The 15,080-nt window shown below is 43.3% G+C and overlaps 1 protein-coding gene across 3 annotated transcripts in view; it reads right to left on the reverse strand.

Annotated features, from left to right (window-relative positions):
* Positions 1–15,080, reverse strand: part of piezo1 (piezo type mechanosensitive ion channel component 1 (Er blood group)) — an 84,931-nt gene that overhangs the window by 25,059 nt on the left and 44,792 nt on the right. For all 3 annotated transcript variants that reach the window (XM_082557155.1, XM_082557154.1, XM_082557153.1), the window contains exons 20-32: positions 14,720–14,845; positions 13,649–13,849; positions 13,235–13,439; positions 11,192–11,296; positions 9,893–10,049; positions 8,437–8,680; positions 7,205–7,301; positions 6,839–7,004; positions 6,149–6,238; positions 5,945–6,027; positions 5,365–5,442; positions 3,278–3,378; positions 3,058–3,184 (exon numbers count right to left, since the gene is read on the reverse strand). In XM_082557155.1, coding sequence (XP_082413281.1) covers positions 3,058–3,184; positions 3,278–3,378; positions 5,365–5,442; positions 5,945–6,027; positions 6,149–6,238; positions 6,839–7,004; positions 7,205–7,301; positions 8,437–8,680; positions 9,893–10,049; positions 11,192–11,296; positions 13,235–13,439; positions 13,649–13,849; positions 14,720–14,845 — 1,780 coding nt within the window. The remainder of the gene's footprint in view (positions 1–3,057; positions 3,185–3,277; positions 3,379–5,364; positions 5,443–5,944; positions 6,028–6,148; positions 6,239–6,838; positions 7,005–7,204; positions 7,302–8,436; positions 8,681–9,892; positions 10,050–11,191; positions 11,297–13,234; positions 13,440–13,648; positions 13,850–14,719; positions 14,846–15,080) is intronic.

The raw sequence follows: 15,080 nt of genomic DNA on the forward strand, positions 1-15,080 counted from the left end.
AAGGCTGACTTCACACAGTATTGACCTCTAAACCTCTATGGGTGGAAAACCTGAAAAATATATATTGTTATAAAGAGAATAAAATCTTTAGCTGTTATTATTTTAGTTTTTTGTCACATAACTCGTCTTCTACCACTTGTTGTGAAAACGAGTGAAAGTGTCCCCCTTAGTGTGTTTGTTGGGCAGCTTAGATAATGTCACTACAGATAAGAATATCGCCCATATGGTTTTCACTGCCCTATGCATAGCCAAGAAAACTGTCCTCATGAACTGGAAAAATAAAAACAATCTTAATTCTAACCAATATAGAAATTATCTATTAGATTACATCAGTCTTGATACAGCCTCTGCCACCACATCAGATCAATTGCTCTGGGCTCCTTTGATCAGCTCCATCACCTAGTGGGGGTGGGGGGGTCATAGTTTGGTCCCGCCTTCACTGTTGTGATTGGTGTGGGGGTAGGGACAGGCTTAGGGCGTCGGGGGGTTCCCCGGAGGCATCTTCCTTGGGGGGCTCAACCCGGGGTATCGATCATGGCCTATTAAGGGCTCTGTTGGCTCTCAGGTGACTGTTTCCTCGCGGCTGCGTGCAGCGGGGCTAGGGGAGGGTCTGTGCTGACGGACGTGGGTTACTGACCTGGTAGCCTGGCTGGCCCTGGGTGGGTCCGGGATGGGCGTGAGGTTCTGGGGGCACTCCGTCTCTGGGCTGGGGCCCTGGCCGGGCCTCGGGGGGGGCTCTTTATGTCTGTCTCCACGTTGGTTGAGTGTGGAGTAAGTGCATATGAGAGCATGAGGGTGGGAATGGATGTTTGTATCTGTGTGTGCCTGTATGTCTGTGTCTATATGTCAGGTTGGGTATCAGGCGCCACCTCTCTGGGGACATCTCAGGCCCTCCAAGGTTTGGAGGCCTATCTCCCCCTACCACCACTTCCCCTGCCAGTGGCGGACTCCCTCAGACATCGGTGCGTTGGTGGTTCTTTGTGTCCGGGGATGGGCGTCCAGGTACACACCGGCTCACTCCTTGGCGGCCGCTTATCGGGGCCTGGAGCCTGGGGCTCGCTCGGGCCACTTCGGAGGTGGGGTGCCCCCGGCCTCTCGGCCTGGGGCTCGGTCACTCAGGCACAGCTGGCTGCCGGCGGAGCTCACGGGCGCGTCACTGCAACTCCCCCTGGCTTCTGCTCCGCGGCTGCTGAGTGAGCCCTCATCTGGGACTCTCCTCAGCTCTTTCTGGGACAGTGGCGCGGCTGCCCCTCTGTTGGTCTTCCTTGGTCTCTTGTGTTCTGGGGGCCTCTGGATGTCTGGAGTTTTGATCTCCTCCATACCTGCTTCATGCCCTGGAGGACGGGGCTGTGGCCCCCCCACACCCTCTAGCAGATTATTACAAGAAGGAACCTTTTAAAAAACAAGCGCGTCCATGCTCACAGGTGTACACACAGGTGCTCACACCCACAAACTACACCCTTTTTGGCTCCTACCTCAAAGCACACTGTGTTCTGTTGATCTTATGTGCTGCACAATAATGTTTAATATTTAGTATTTACTGTCATATTCCCATATATCATTGTGATGTTGTTTATTCTATTACTCTTGTTCTCTTCTGCTTGTTTTCTTTTTTCTTTCTCAGCAGGTGATCCAGGTGTTTGATAGATGCATTTTTTTGTCTGCTTATTTTGTTGGTTTTTGGTTTTTGCCCTTTATCCCCGTCCCTCTTCCCCGCTGTTTTTCTTTCCCTCTTTCTTTTCCCCGTTGATTTAGCAATCCACCTTCATCCATGCCTTCACCTGTGGCACCAAATGTAGTGACTGAAAGAGGAAACGATTCTGTGAAGAAGGCTGGGCTCTCCCAGGGAGAAAGTAAAGAGCTCGGTCATTTCAAATGAGCTGGAATTGCTTTTCACACTCAGCCTGTTAATTAGTCCACTTTAGCTTAATTGAAATTATTTTTTTTTATTTTTGTAATGACTCATTAAATATATAAACAAAAGTAAAACATACCTCCAAGGAGCCTATAGCAACTTTCACTTGTTTTCTTTTTTTTTAAATTTATTTATGTTTTTATATATATATATATATATATATATATATAAAATTGCATCTTTAATGGGTCAATATATTCCACAAAACCACAGCTATACTAATTGTTATATGCATTTTTTGTAGTCTTTTTTTCTGCCTGTCCCGTTTGGCTCTTTTGCATCAGAATTATTGTCTAAAGGCGAAGAAAGATGCCCAACGGATTTACTTTACCAAATGGACCATCCCAGCCTTGCCGTAATGGTTTATTACGGTTTATTTTATTTTATTTTCACTTGCTAAATACGGGACAGACTTGACTGGAGCATCAGCATAACCACTGACAGAGCGTACGCGTGATCAAGACCCTGAGATCCTTAAACTGCTCCACCTGGAGTAGTGACTTGAATGTTGCTGTTGGAGCACATGGTCCAGTGCCCTTTCTTAAAGGTGGCAACAGATTCTTTGTAAGTGAGCAAACATACAAATTTAGGAGGGGATCAAATGATTATTTCACCCCAACGTGTCCATGTTCTTTACTCTATGGTTTTGCTACTATTTTTTGTATTTAGCAATACAGTTTATTTCATTTTGCAATCCGTTAGGTAGACAAAGTTTAAAAGTTTGTCTTGCAGCTTTAAGCATTCACACTACAATCAAGAACTACATCCTTTAGTCACTGCATTTTGGACTAAAGACTTAACTGGACTTGACTTGTAACTATGTAACAAGACCCTTTGTTGGGGTGAAATTTGGAGGGTTTGTAGACAAATTGCTTCAGTTTTCTAACTGATCGTTGTCACATCGTAAAATTGTCTGAATGGATTAAATCACAATCATTTTAGCACACATAAATACTTGTAACAGTTGTGCAAAGCTGTTTACAGTTTTACTGCCAAAGGACATTAAGAGGCTGAGAGCAGTCAGTCATTTACTAGTTCACATGTTATTCTCACAGATTTATAAATGACAGATTTTCCTGTTTGACTCCAGGGATGCCGTGTGATCCAATATCTTATCAGAAATCGATGTAAGTAAATCCAACCTTTTACTGACAGAGCCTCGTGTGAATCAGCTCTTTCGTCTCCCTCAGTTCTCTTCAGTCGACCCTGTCGATTCTGCCGTTCTCTCAGAGCTGTTTTCACACTAGTCACCCATGCCTGATACGCCAACTGGGAGAGACATCTCATTTTAGCAACAGCATACATCATACAACACAAAACTTTGCGCTTTTGTTTGTGTGAATAAATTGTGTGTGTGAGCACCTGACAGGCAGTCTGTTTCTGAGGCTTCTGTTCTTCAGACTGTAGCTCATCTTCATCCTCGCTGTCAGATTCAAACAGGTAATAGTCTCCTGAGTGTAGCACTGTAAGTAGGAAAACATACTGTCATGTAAATAACTCAAATAAGTCTCTAATGCTGCCATAACAATCATTTGTATATGTTGCTATTGTTGCCTTTAATGCTACTTTTTAGAGTTCTTTTCATTGTGACTATTTTGGGGTCTTTTTTTGAAAAAGCTGCTTTTATACCTCGCCAGTGGTTGAGTAAGCACACAAAATGTTACTGTATCTTTCTACAATGACAAGTAATGAATCTAAATCTCGGTCTGTATCATAGCACCAAAAGAAAATCTGGTCATGTAGCATTTACGATGGTCCGTTCTGAGCAAACACGGCTCATTTTATAGTTCTTGAATGCATCGTTCAAACCAAAATCATCACTGCTCATAGACACAAGCAGGACTGCATCATCCAAAAATGACAAAGACTAACTTTGCCTTCTTCATAGATACAGGTTGTTACTGTAGTAACTCAGCTGATGACCACAGCCACCCCCTGTTCCCTCCAGAACTGCCTTCAACAAGATGTGGTGAGCAAAGGTGGATATACTTGTATCTCCCTGCTTTGTAGTCTGTACACAGGGGTTTTCATCGATGGATGAGTGGACTGAGGTGGATGTTGCTCATGAGGTAGGGCGGATCACCTGCTAACTGGAACGTTTGAAAGTAGTTTGACCCCTAGCTGCTCTAGTCTCCATACCAAAGCATCCTTGGGCAAGATACTGAAGCCCAAGTTGTTCCCAGTGCATTCAGAGTATGTATGTTTGTGCATGTTAGATGTCACAAAGTTCGACTCTACCGGAGCTGATTATTTGTGTTCTTTTTTGTGAGTGAAAACAGTTACACACAGAGACACAGAATATATTGGTTCTATATATGTATGTAACTGACACATGGGCTAATTTGTGAGGACAATGTTTGAAATAGATGTTCATGTGAGAAATAGCTACTAATAAATCTAACTGTGACACTGCAAGAACTGAATGAAACACAAAGTGTCAGTTATGCAAGCTCAGTCATCCAGGTGAGGAAATCTCAGCACCTTTGCACAATGACTGAAACTAGCATCACTGACTATCAATGGGCCGTCAGGTCAGTTTCATGATCAGTGGTGATGAGTCGCATTCACAGAGAGTTGGGGAATGGCTGCAATCACAGCAATGTAAGACACTAACCCTCACCCCCTCCTCGATTCAGAGATGGGGAGTCAAGGAGGCCATTTACGTGAAAAGGGAAAGACCATCTCTGAATGGAGGAGAGGGCGTAAGAGTACTCAGAGAGGCAGAGAGGGATAAGGAGAGAAATGAGGTGTGTCTGGACACCAGGTGACTGCATCTCAACAATGGTGATTGGATATCCAGAGAGAAGGAGAGAGGGGGATGCACAAGGGCAGAGTATAAAAATGGTGCTCGGGAACATTTGCCATTGGTTTTTTTTTTCTCTAGTTCCTGTGATGAGCAGAAGACGTCAAATGAAGATCTGGCTCTGGACATCTACAGTCAGGCTGCTAAACTGCTTCAATAAAACATCATCAAAGAAGTCTAAATTGTGGACGTTCCCTTTTCTCTTTACTATTTTACAGAAACAGTAAAGGTAAAAGTCTGAGTATTAATCTACATCACAGGTCACTCCAGCCTTCTAAAGTAACAGACCATTCTAGGCTTAGTTTTCCAGTTAAAATAAACCCAGTCGTATTTCAGGAGCACAGATCTAGAGAGGAGCTACCATGACGGACGTGGTTGGGAGGACCGGCCTGCGAGGCTATTCAGGGTTTCTGTAAGACATCCAGAAGCCTTTGCAGACTTCCTGTATTGGGCTGCTGGTTCCACAGATCAACACTCTATATTCAAGACTGCATACAGAGACTGTTCTACTACTAAGACTACAGGCTTGGCTACAGATCTTGTAGCCAAGCCTGGAGCTCTGTCTGTTGTTTGGACAGACAGAGCTCTTGGGTTTGGGTTATTTGTATGGTTTTCCACATATCAGTATCGTCTCCATCCAGGCTACCTGCAGCATGGTCCAACCACGGCTGGTACCACAGCTTCTTCCTGGACCTCTTTTTTCCTGTCTGCATCTCTGGATCATCTGGAATGAAAACAGAAGTTCAAAGAGCTTTCAGGACAGACTCACTGCGGGGATGCGAAGCTTAGAGTTGCACTAGCAGTTGTACTAGGAGAAGTCTGGCAAGTGTTTTAATCTTTTTTGGGGGAAACAATCTTCCTAATACAAGTGGTCCTAAAACGACACAGAAGGAAGAACAGAAATACAAAAGAAGAGTAAATGTTAAGGGTGTAATGTGAAGCTAACTCACGTGCAGCACAGAGAAGTTTTATTGACTAACAGAAGTGAAGAAAAATGTACGGAACAGGAAGGAATACAATGAAGGGAAATCAGGACACCGAGGCAGGAAAGAGGATGAGGAGACAGCAAATATGCTTCTGCAAATAAACATTTTTACAAAGCACAAATAACAGAAAGTGTTGTAGAAAGAAAAGAAGCTGTATCTAACGTATGTAATTGATTTCAGATGACACTGATTAAACTTCTGGCAGTGACAGGAAACACACGGCAGTAAAAAGAGCCGCACCGACAGCCGGGCTTTCTTTGGAGCTTTCACTTATTTTGTGTCCATATTTGTACTTCTGCTGCTTGGATCGAATTCTCTGCATCCTGAGGACAAAAGAAGAGAAGGACACGGACTTCATTTCTGTGATGCTTTGTTTCTGAACACTCTCATTTTCAGGGTTTCTTAGAATTTGCGATATATTTTTCCATTGCTGTGAGCACTTACGATCTCTTGAGTTGCGACAGCGATTTCTTCTCAGCTTGTTGGTGGAACTTGATGTTCTTCACAATACTGGCTCTAAAGAGCTCGAAACCCCTGAGAGGAAAAGGTCAGTTAGTGCCATCAGCAGTTTACAGCCAGGAACCAGGTCGTTTCATGTTTGTGAACAAAAGTGTGTGCGTGTAAATACAGGTGTCAGTATAGCTGCCACCTGCTGTCCCAGCTGGTTATGGCCACAGCCTTTTTTCAAAATGTTAAATATGAAATGTTTTAATCTCCTGAGTATTACTGAGCAGCGGACAGGGTGATTGTCACGGTGACAGCACATTAACAGTGCACTATGACAGTGAAGTGATGAAACATGTTTTTGGCAGACGCTGTGTCACTGATACCCGTGCACATTGCTTCAGGCCAGGTCACGCACACACTTTGTGCCAAATATTTCGGTCAGCACGTGCAACATTTTAGATTTCAAATATTGCCGGTGAATGCACCAAATAACCACAATGGTAATATCTGCAGCGCTTCTGTGGTCAGGTGAAATATGAATCGTCTAGATTTGTTGTGTCTTTGGCATCGCGATAAATATAACTTGTGAGTAATTAAAGCATTTTCAAAACTTCTTTTGGGTAAATTCAGGACAAACATCTCATGCACGTTTGCGTGATGTCAGTCAGCGATGTCACCGAGTCGTACCTCGAGGCCTGTTTGGCAGAAGCCTGCAGTTCAGTTGTCACATGAAGGAAGTAGAAACTGAGGAAGATCCTTCTCTGCAGCAGCAGGCACAGGAAGCAAATACTGTCCCACATTATTCCGGCTTCTTCTACTGGGAGACTGCACGTCTTGTCACTAACTGCTTGTGCTGTCAAGAAATCCAAAGAAAGTAAATGTGAATTTTGCAGAACATCAATCCCCATCAGAATTAAAGCTTTTTAAAATACCAAGTACAACCAAGACTCATTTCATATTGTACTTGGCAAAAAACCCCAAAACAGATTGAAGGCACAACGTTCAGTCTGAGTAGAAACTGATACGGCAGCTCAAGTATTTTTAAAAACTTACGATCATAGTATCCTTTGACTGTGCATACCAAGCTGAAGAGTTGGATGACCCAGCAGAAGCCCTTCTGCATCTCAAACACAAACACACATGCCAGGATCTGAAACACACAAAGCACAGTCAGTATTTCTATATGTGACGTTTTGTATACACAGATTCCAAACTTGTTCTTTTTCTTTATATCATGATATCACAAAGTGATGAGGCGTCTCTGTGGGACACAGAACCTCTGGCTTTTTCAAAGGCTCCTATAAAGAAATGACAGCACTGACGAGAGACAGCTTCACAGGACTCTCAATGACAACACCTAACACTTTGTGAGTCCTGCTTTACCAGACCGTGTTAATCACATCGACCTAGCAACCAGGTACCCGCCCCCTGACGACCTCTGTATTCCTCGACCGGTTGGTGAGTGGTTACTGGAGTACGCTGGCTGAAAGCGATCACAAAGCCTTGGTCACAGCAGTTTAATGGGCAAAGCTGATTTGTCTGCAAACACTCCCTAAACAACGAGCAAGTGTTTGAACTGGTCAACTGGCTGGTTGTGTTCTACCTGAGCACCTGAACTCAAAGTAAAAGCAAACGCGTTTGAAGAGGTGGAACACACCTAGCACTGTGGACCTATTTCAGCCTCAATCGCCTCAATAACCTCCAGAAACCACTCGCCATCTGGTTGAGGAATACACATTTTCCCCTAGCAGTCGATGTCACTGACCATCGTCTGTCCTTGTGTGACTGAGGCTTTAGCACGGGGGGGGGCAATCTCAGTCCACGAGGGCCGGTGTCCTGCAGGCTTTAGATGTGTCCTCGAACCAACACAGCTGATTTAAATGGCTAAATTAGCCCCTCAACATGTCCTGAAGTTCTCCAGAGGCCTGGTAATGAACTAATCATGTGATTCAGGTGTGTTGACCCAAGGTGAGATCTAAAACCTGCAGGGCACCGGCCCTCGTGGACTGGGATTGCCCACCCCTGCTTTAGCAGCTGATTTTTACAGCAAACCACTGCCATGTGGTGGGGGAGGAGCCAGGCGGTCCCTGGACATCACATCGACAGTTTGCTTATTTTTTTTAATGTTGTTTTTTGGTAAGAGTAAATTATTTTTCAAACAAGGTCAAACAAGGTTAGCCTTGTGATATCATCAACATACGTGAAGCAGGACAACACATTGTTGCTTAGTTGTGGATGTAAACGTAAAATATATTTCATCACCAAACTATAGATGTTATACTCACAGATAAGAGATTTTTAGATATGATGACTGCCACATTATAGATGATGAGACAGTCCCACAGGTTGAGGCGAGTTCTGGATGGTTTGCCCAATAGCTGCGTTCCAAACAACAGAAAAAAGAAGCAAGCAAGCAGGTAGCCCAGTCCAAACACAGATATGCGAGTCGACCCTGTGATAAAGACCACCGACAACACAAACCAGAAGAAGTGGCGAAACACCAAAACCTTCGCCATGTCCAGGTAACTCCTACAAGAGGAAAAAGAGAAAACAAATCATAAAATACATATTTGAATGACAGAGCTGCTCCTGTAGTGAGATGGAGAAGGAGAGCAAGACAAACTATGAGTAAAATCCATTTTTTCTTTAGATTTAGATCGAGAACAGGCAGGTCAGGCTGCAGTGCACAGTCTTACAACCACTTCTTCCATGTGCTAGAAAATCATGAAGGTAATGTGTGAGGCCATCTGTCAGAGAGTTAAAGTAAGGATTAAGTGTCCTTTTACAACATCACATTAAAGCTTTCATCACAAAATGTCAAAAGCAAAGTTATTCATACTGTTACATACGTCAAGTCCACAATTTCCACTCTCACCATACGATGGCTGGTATAGGCTAGCTGCCCCCCCAATAAGCATACGCGAAAGAGAACGGGTGGATGAACGGATAATAATAATAGTATTTTGCAAATATGGGAAAATGTGGAAGGAAATAAATAAAAACTTTACCTTTTCGTTTTCCAAGAATATCCCCTTTTTTTCTAATTTGCTCCTAACTAACAAAACTGTGGCTGCACTGTCACACAGTTTGCTGTGGTACTGGGCTGACCCTCTACAGGTCACAGCCTCAGCAGAATTTCTGTTCTAAGGGTGAATGGACTGCTTCTCATCTTGTAACTTTCTACTAACTAACTAACTTAAAGGGCTTCATGCATCATGCCTCATTCACACACATTCATACTGTGATGGATGCATCGAAGAGCAGCCTGCGGTTGCATCTTGCTGAAGGATATCTGGCATGCAGACAGGCGCAGCCAGGGATTGAACCACCAACCTTCCAGTTAGTGGATGACCTGCTCTACCACCTGAGCCCACAAGGGGGCTCCATTTTCTCCAATACTATCTCAATATTGATCATTGATCTCATTGGCTTTAAATTGCACAAATAAGTGATTTCACTGGGATTTCTGTTGTTTCTATACAGTATCTACAATATGAACTCAGCTCCATGTGGTTATTTTCCTTCCCTGAAACAGTGTTTGCATAAATGAAGCTTAGAGTTCAATAAGCACGCTCTATGGCCTCACATCTGTCCACTGCTGGGAGCTGACAGCTAAATCTAAGCTTTATCACTCCCACTTTCCCACGCTGTCAAGCTGTTTGTGTCATCACTCCAATCACCCAAAGCAGGTTAAATTTGAAATGACTGAAAATATAGACGTATAGACTTTATGATATTTACCTGCAATTCATGAAATTAGGTGCAGGGTTAAACAATCGACCTTCCATTGGTTCTGGTTCATCTGTGTTCTCTCCTGCGAGAACCATCCACTCCTCCACGTGCTCACACTCAAACACCTTCCACTGCTGAGATGCACACATCAGCAGCACAAAGTCCGCTGTGGGCGCACACAACATAACGCAATGATTTTCACCTGCAGCACTGAATTCTTAGTAACTGGAATACACACAAAACTATACATGACAACGTCTGTGAAGTCCAAGGAGCTTGCAAAGAAAAGCGTCTGGACTTCTGTAAGTTGCTTGAAGACGTTTCACCTCTCATCCGAGAAGCTTCTTCAGTTCTAAGGTCAAATGGTGGAGAGTCCCAGATTTAAACCTAGTGGGAGTTTCCCCCCACAGAGGGACAAAAGGACCCCTGATGATCCTCTAATCGCCTGAGCCAAGGTGTGAAACTGGGTGTGGGTCCCAATCAGCCAGAGTTTCGGGTGTGTTCATTGTGAAACCTGGCCCCACCTTATCATGCGAATTCCTGAGATCAGATGGCCCAGGATGTGAGTGGGCGTTAAGGCGTCTGGGAAGGGAACTCAAAACTGGATTATAGATGGCAGAGAGTTGGTGTCGTAAACCCCGCCTCTGTTCAAAGATGGTCGCTCACAGTGGACATAGATGCTTCTTTCACTCCTCTTTCAAACCATCTGTCCTCTCTGTCCAAAATGTGAACATTGGCATCCTCGAAAGTGTGTCCTTTATCCTTTCGTCCCTCTGTGGGGGGAAACTCCCACTAGGTTTATATCTGGGACTCTCCACCATTTGACCTTAGAACTGAAGAAGCTTCTCTGATGAGAGGTGAAACGTCTTCAAGCAACTTAAAGAAGTCCAGACGCTTTCCTTTGCAAGCTCCTTTGACTACAACATGACAATATGTTAACTGTGAACTCTGACTACACATTACAGTCAAATGTACTTGTTCTACTGAGCGCTCTGGATTTTATACTATAAAGAGCAGAATTTGTCTACATATATTATTATATTAACACACAATTGTGTAAATAGTGTCATAAACATTAACAATATGCAGAAGTTATTGGAACAACTGTGAGACGACAAACATAACCAGCACAAATATGCCTTTTAGTGTAATAAAAACTGCTCTTTTGTGACAATTTCCAATAATAATCCATACAAACTCTGAAGTGCACTCCATTAGAATATGCACACTCCACACTGTGGGAGTGGCAGTGACACAAAGGTTTGCTTTGTTCACTCATGGATGGAGTGACCAAGCACACAGACTAACCTATGAGATTTCTGGAGTTTGGAACAGTATAAAAATCAGGCAGATAGATCCATTTAATGAGAGCTGAGTTCATCAACACTGGACTCTTCCATCTCCATGGGTAGTCTACAACAAGCACACACAAAAGCAGAGACATACAGTAGTATTTATAGAAACATGTGTAAACATCCTCTCTGAAAAGTGCCCGACTGACACATAAGACCGACCTTTTGTAATCGGCCATAATTTAAATAAAACAAGTGAAATGGAGACAGTCCGCACACGCCTGCATTTCTCAGACATTCCACACATCTATAAAACTACTAGCTGAAATACGAGCGGCCTCAGCTAATTCAGACAAACAGCACATCCATCCACTACTGTTCATCCAGGCTGTACAGCAGAAAAGCCCAGACCGCCCCCCATCAGCGGGAACACCAATGTGCTCTCAGGTCAGCCAGGTGATATAATCTCTCCAGTGTGTCCTGGGTTTTTGTTTGGGGGGGGGGGTTGCTCCTGGTAGGACATTCCTGGAAAACTACATCCAGGAGGCTCCCAGAAACCATCCCAATCAGATGAAGGAACCACCACAACCTTTCCATGTGGAGGAGTAGTGACTCTACTTTAAGTACCCTCCCGAATGATTCCCCCAGCCTCTAAGACTGAGCCCATCCACCCTTGAGAGAGATATAATTTCCAAAGCCTGTATACACAGTCTCATTAATGTAGTCATTACCCAGAGCTCATGACCATAGGTGAGTGTAGGGACAAAGATCAGCCTGGTTTTATACTCAGCTCTGTTTGGACTGGACTGCTACAGTGTCTGCATCATGGATGATGCACCTCCCAGTCTGAGGACCATGGTCCTAAGGCAGGGGTGGGCAATCTCAGGCCTTGAGGGCCGGTGTCCTGCAGGTATTAGATCTCATCTTGGGTCAACACACCTGAATCACATGATTAGTTCGTTACCAGGCCTCTGGAGAACTTCAGGACATGTTGAGGAGCTAATTTAGCCATTTAAATCAGCTGTGTTGGTTCAAGGACACATCTAAAACCTGCAGGGACACCGGCCCTCGTGGACTGAGATTGCCCACCCCTGCCCTAAGACTGCTAATTCTCCTTCCCACCAAGTCAGACTCTGCTGCAAACAATTCCAGTGCAAACTGGGAGCCCCCACCTGAGGAAGCGCACAGAACCAGCAATATCTGCAACCAGCAGGGCTGCATCTAAAGGGGGACATGGGGTGTATGAGACCAAATTTATTTTAAGGCTTAAGTAGATATTAATAAAACTGAAATATTTCAAAATAAAAGCTTTTTTGCAGCGTAATAAAACTGTACATGGGCCAGTAAAGCTCTTTTCTGTTAGGCTTTTAGGTTGGAGGCTGAACTGTTATTAACATTCATTATTAACATATACAATTACATTTTTTTTTATATAGTGCCAGATCAACTTACTTCAAGATGCTTATCATCATGCAGTCTTGTTTTCAAGAACAGCACAGTGCTTCCTAAATAATTACCGTTATAAATGTAAAGATACGGCACTGCATCCATTGATATAAACCACAAAGTCGTTATCCAGGGATACGAGCTAAAGGGAAGTGAATAGAGCACACAGTGCTTGGTTTTGTAGAAGACATGGACGTATTGTTGGATTTGTTCACTGGGTGAATCTGCAATCCTGAGAGAACGATCGGAGAAAGATTGAGCATCTCCAAAGACATGGTTCTCTATTAAACGCTGCTGGTTCAGGGTGGATTGCTTCTTGGCATGTGTGGGCTCTCTTTCAGACATGTGAGAAGTAGTCACACATGTGGAGACTGTTAGGTCTACAACTCCTGATTCCATCGTCTCAAAATAAGTTGGATGATTTGATATGGGCAAAGATGCAACAAAAAGATGCAACGTGAGCATCTTCATCCACAGATTTATCATAATAAAACATACATATTGTATTACTAATATTTATCTAGTGTGGAAATATGCAAGAATATACTTTATTCATGTATTACACATTTCTGACATCTAATTTATTTTAAAATCGAAGGCTTTTAAAACTCACCTATGCAGAGAGCTGGCGGTATGCCCACACACAGCAGATACTGGTAGATCATGATGATGGACAGGAAGAGACAGTATTTTGGCCAGATCCTTGCAATAGCTGCCCGCCTCCGCCTCACTAAGATTGCTACTAACCAACAGCCGTGGATTATCACTAAAAAATTCATCCTCTGTCCAATCACATTCACAGTCATCAGGAAGCAAATCTTTAAAAAAGAGCAGATATTTAAAAATTAAGACTAAAAACGACACTGATGCGCTGGAACGCTATATTTAACTTATCTTCTTTAGAATAAAATAAAACAAATATTACAGTATACAATAGAAAGGATTCCCTGCAAAATGCACAGCTGTCACTGATATACTCTGATCCAAAGCCCACATTTGTGCAGTAAGAGATTCTTTTCTTAACTACCTCTAATCCAAATTTGTAGAAAGTGTAGTTAAGCAGATACTTGAAGCAGGATATGAGGCCCTGGTCTGAAGTGTCTCTTGTGGCGCCAGGAAAGAGCGCCGGGATGACGGGCGGGGAACGCTGGAGTTGTCGGTAATGGTGAGCCTGGTGTCGATACACTGTTGCCTCAAAAACCAACAACATCAGCACAATTAAATGGTTCTGCAAAAAAGCATTAGGAAACAATCAGATTAGGCTTTCACCAAAATTTCATAACAGTTGGGTGATAACCACGTACACTGTAAGATGCACAGAGTAAAACAGAACATCTAATTGTACGTGTGTACGTGTGTCTGCAATTCCTTTTGATTAAACAGCCACCTGCATGCAATCTGCTACAATGCATTCATGCCACCGCTGACTGTAATAAACCTCAAATGTGATATGTAAAGCTTTAAGCTAGGGTGGACTCGCCTGCACGCAGAGGTGCAACTCTCAGGCACAAACTGGTAAAAAACTAATTATGAAGATTCTACCGACAGCAATACAAATGTGTGGCTCAAACATGAGGGCGCTAACAAAATCTATCAAAGGGAAAATGCAAATGTTTCTCTCTGAAGAAGCACACATATGTTTATATTAAATACAAGGTTGAAGTCTTTTGTTAGAAATTGCCAGGAACTCTGAGGACTTGAGGACTAGGACGCAGGTGCAGCGAAGGATTTATCCACAGAGAAGTGGGTGACTCCTCCTTTAAAGCCTGAGTCTATGAGCAACAGCTGACATGTACCATGTGCAGAGAAACACAAAGCATTAGTCATCTTAGATTCTGAGCTACCTGTGTTAATGAAGTAAGTGATAGAAGTGCACAGAAGCTGTGCACCGGGCTGCTGACACCCTGCAGGTACAATGATCCTGCTGGACAGTACAAGTTAAACAAAGAGAAACAAAGGCCTCACTCTGAGAGTGCTACGCGGGTCACACTGCTGTCAAACACATCACAGAGCCAAGTGGCTTTGACTTAAATGCCATTATTAGTGTTTATACTACACGTTTAATTCATCTGCATTATTTGAAGTGAAATGAATATACCTTGCTGTATCCGAGTGCTGTAGCATCTTTCCTAATGCCAAACCATTTGGCGGGATCCACTGGTTCCTTATACAAGGAAGAGTTTTTCATTTCCTCTGGTAACAGGTTGGTTTCATTTGCAAGAGGCTGTAAAAGAAAAGATGGATCACAAACACTTTCTCACTCCAGTGCTGATAATGATTATTCTACAAGAGCAGTCAAACAACAAGAAGTTCTCTAAAATTATTAGTAATAAAATTATTATTCTGATCTCACCGGATTTATAAAACACTACTGAGATGTTCCGGAAGTCACAGTTGGGAACATAACCAGACTTTCAGCTCATTTTCAGCCCAGTCTGTGACCCCGGCCACTTTCTTTT

Source organism: Aulonocara stuartgranti (assembly GCF_965226115.1).
Source record: "Aulonocara stuartgranti genome assembly, chromosome: 13".
Lineage (NCBI taxonomy): Eukaryota > Metazoa > Chordata > Actinopteri > Cichliformes > Cichlidae > Aulonocara > Aulonocara stuartgranti.